Here is a 3,540-nt window from a genome sequence, read left to right as displayed (position 1 = left end):
GTTGTTGATAAACTTTTAATATATTGACAGTTTGTACAATTCTCTGATAGTATATTGGCAATGTAGTCTTGAAAAAGTGAATATATTTAATACACAATGTAATTAGTTTCACCTGTAAAGTGTGTTGTAATGGATCCTTCTGTGTTCTGGTAACCTGATGTGTTGGCAGTACTGATGTGTGTATGAAGCATGTAATGTACAAAGTGGCAAAGAAGAAGAATAAGACAGTAACTAAAAAATGTAATTTATTAGCAATTATAATAAACCAAAAGTGTAATTGTAGCTTCCTGTTGCATGCTACAATGTTTTGTCAAAGCTGTCTGGTATTTGGGAAAGTTAATTTTATCAGTCTTGACTAAAACTCCAGTTCCATCCAAAGAAAAACAAACCCAAATCACAATGTTGCAACATGTTTCACTGTCGGCATGGTGTTTTGGTTTTCATGTGCCCAACATTGCTTTCTGGACTTTGCTTTAAGCTCAATTTCATCAGGTGTGTGAAAATTGTATCCAAGGCTTTTTCTGAAAACACAAATATTTAGTTATGGATCTTGTACCACTTAAATTTTAGTTTCTATGAGACACTACAAAATACATCTAATAGAAAAAGTGTTGAAATGTGGTGTCTTATGTTGCAAACACATCAAATGTGCTTTTTCTTCAGCAGGACATGCGCCTGCTGCAGCTGGAAACGGCACACTGTGTCTGAAAATAAAGTGAACAGGGTGAATAGTCCAGAGTGCAGCTCCACAGAGCACTGAAGGCGACACTTTCAACTCATGGTTCTAATGGTCCATTCAAAGGTTGTCTGCCAGAGACCATAATCATTTTGGGTTGCTCTGTAAATAAGTTATACTTGGCCATGACAAATCTAGGCATTTGTGTTATTGTAGTCATCTCAGACATTTTCCGATGCCGAGTGTTCATGGAAGAGATCAATTTGTATTTTCATGCTTATATTTAATCAAGCAGGAAACAGGAAGCTGTATTACACGCTGCCTTTAGAGTGTCAAGTTAGAACATTGCAAGTTTAGATTTCTAAAAATAGAACGGTGCGTGCAGATAAGCCTCATCAATCACTACATCTGCGTTAGATACAGAGTCACTGTTTGGTTTGAAAGGAACTGGGATGTCCAGGATGACACCAGGAGCCATGCAGCATCTCCATCAGAATCAGGCAGCCACTTCAGCATTTCATAGCTACAATAAGTAAAGATCATTAGAAGTCTCATGGATCATCAATGAAAGTACATAGCTCCAATATGCTGCCGCACTGAGTGACATATTTCTAGAATTTATTCATATCAACAATAATTACATTAAATTTAACATACAAATTATCATCTAAAAACCAAAAACTTAAGTAGGAACTGAAATGTTTCTTAAGTACAGAATTCCAATAAGAGGATTAGGGCCACTGAAAAAAAATTATAATTCTGACTTTAATCTGAGATTAAAGTCAGAATTCTTTTTTGTCAGTGGCCCTAATCCTCTTCCATCGTATTCTTGATCATCGTCTAAAAAATATATTTACAGCTTGAGAAATACAGTATGCAAATTGGGCCTGATAAATTAATCTGGTGCAGAAATAAACACCTTAAGATACACACACACATATATATATGTGTGTGGTTACAACAATTATAATTAAAACATTTAAATCAATTTTAGATATCAAAAAATACATTTGGAGGTGTAAAACAAGGCTAGTTTTCTGACTGCTTAGAAAGCAGAACCCAAGCCTTAAACTCCTCTGGATGTTTAAGTTTGAGGCACATTATGTCCAAACTGAAATCTGTGATCTTGTCAGGGTTTCGCTGCACAACACCATCTAAATTCCACTGAAATTCTCCAAAAGTCGAATAATAATAATAATAATAAAATAACACAAAATCACCTAGGTGACCTTAGGAGCTCAAGCTGATGCAGCACATCCTCAGCACTGGGTCTGCAGCGGACATCAGCGCTCCAGCAGCGGCCCAGCAACTCCGCACACCGCTTCCCCAGCACAGAAAGAAACACCTGGTGGTCACATACAGACGGCCGCAGATTGTGAGCCACAACAGCATAGAGGACGTGTTGCCTGTCACCCGTGTAGGGGGGCTCTCTGGTCAAAAGCTGCCACATGGTTATCCCCAACGAGTAGATGTCCGCTTTAGGAGACACCTGCTCGCCTTTGAGCAGCTCCGGGGCTCGGTGTGAATACGTGCCACATCCGTGGCTGACCTGGGGGCTGACGGCGCTCACTTCACAGTCACGGTCCAGCTTCAGGGAACAACCAAAATCGGCAATTTTACACACTTCTCCCCGTGACACCAGCACGTTGGCTGGTTTGATGTCCAGATGCACAACACTGTGGGAATGAAGGAAGCTCAAGCCCTTCACGATGTCTGTGGAGTACTTCAGCCACCGGTCCTCCCCGAGATCCTCCGAGCTCTCATAAATGATCTGCTGCAGATTTCTGCTGCCCACAAACTCCATGACGATCGCTCCGATCGCTTCCTCCTCCAAGTCCGCCAGCACGCACGTGCTTGCGGCGATGATGCGCACGACGTTCTTATGATGGAGATGTGCGGCGTTCAGCTCAGCCCAGAAACTCTGTCGGGAGGCCAGCTTGTTCTTTGCGCTCTTTTTCACTTTCTTCAGCGCAACAGTTTCCCCGAGGTACTCCGCCTTATACACGGAACCGAAACCCCCGGAGCCCACAACTTCCACGGAGCGCAGCTGATCCCAGTAAATCACGGAGGACCAGAGGCGGTTTGCGACTTTACCATGTAACCGCTGGGGGGGGACCTGCAAGGTGGACCCTTGGGACAGCTGAAAGAGGGGGCTGCTACAAGCCGCGATGTCTGCAGACGGGTAGATGTCCTTCCGTAACAGGCGCGTGACGGGAATAGGAGACGGCATGGCGCCTGATCTCACACGGGTGTGTTCAACTGAGCTGACGTCACCTTATCCAATTAATCATGCCCTGGAGGCAATGCATGCTGGTTAGGGTAAATACCTCTAAAATAAATACTTAAAATAATGCAGTCATGCGAATGATCAAATATATCAAAAACAATTTCAAACAACTCAGCCCAGCTCTACAGTAATTAGCAGGGGATGGTGCTCGGGGTGGGATTGTTTTTTTTTATTTTTATGTAACCTTTCAAATAACATAACCATGTTTATTAATACAAAATAAACAATATGGATGTAAACAGTGACACATAAAATGTTGAGTAATTATGCTCAAATTTGCATAAACATTAGCTCATACATTACAGAAATCTAAAAATATAATGTTTCCAATCTCTGGATCCAGATACCACATGGAGGTAATTCAACATTGAATTATAGTCAGAAAGGTTGATTTCTGGTTGAGGTTGATGAATGAAAGTGGATCAACCATCAAACAACCATCCAATTCTAGCCAAGTAACCAATGTTGAAACTGTGTCATTGATTCAATGTTGTGGTTGAAATCTAATGAATGAAATGCTGATGTCTGATCAATGCTGAATCAATGTCAGCTGTTTTGCCACACCTCTTCTCCTCTT

At 41.5% G+C, this 3,540-nt stretch overlaps 1 protein-coding gene across 1 annotated transcript; it reads right to left on the bottom strand.

The window, feature by feature from the left end:
• Positions 1-1,273: 1,273 nt before the first annotated feature.
• On the bottom strand, positions 1,274-2,989 carry mos (MOS proto-oncogene, serine/threonine kinase). Its single transcript, XM_014979705.2, has one exon. It carries the CDS (start codon positions 2,904-2,906, stop codon positions 1,893-1,895), a length of 1,014 nt encoding a protein of 337 aa, XP_014835191.2. The 5' UTR covers positions 2,907-2,989; the 3' UTR covers positions 1,274-1,892.
• Between the last annotated feature and the right edge of the window lie 551 nt (positions 2,990-3,540).

Source organism: Poecilia mexicana, unplaced genomic scaffold, assembly GCF_051168715.1.
Source record: "Poecilia mexicana isolate PSO_F unplaced genomic scaffold, ASM5116871v1 scaffold_20, whole genome shotgun sequence".
Classification (NCBI taxonomy): Eukaryota; Metazoa; Chordata; class Actinopteri; order Cyprinodontiformes; family Poeciliidae; genus Poecilia; species Poecilia mexicana.
This window is presented reverse-complemented; position numbering and strand designations above follow the sequence as displayed.

Excerpts from the sequence above, each read along its gene's own strand:
- mos (XM_014979705.2), bottom strand. The coding sequence starts at position 2,906 with ATGCCGTCTCCTATTCCCGTCACGCGCCTGTTACGGAAGGACATCTAC.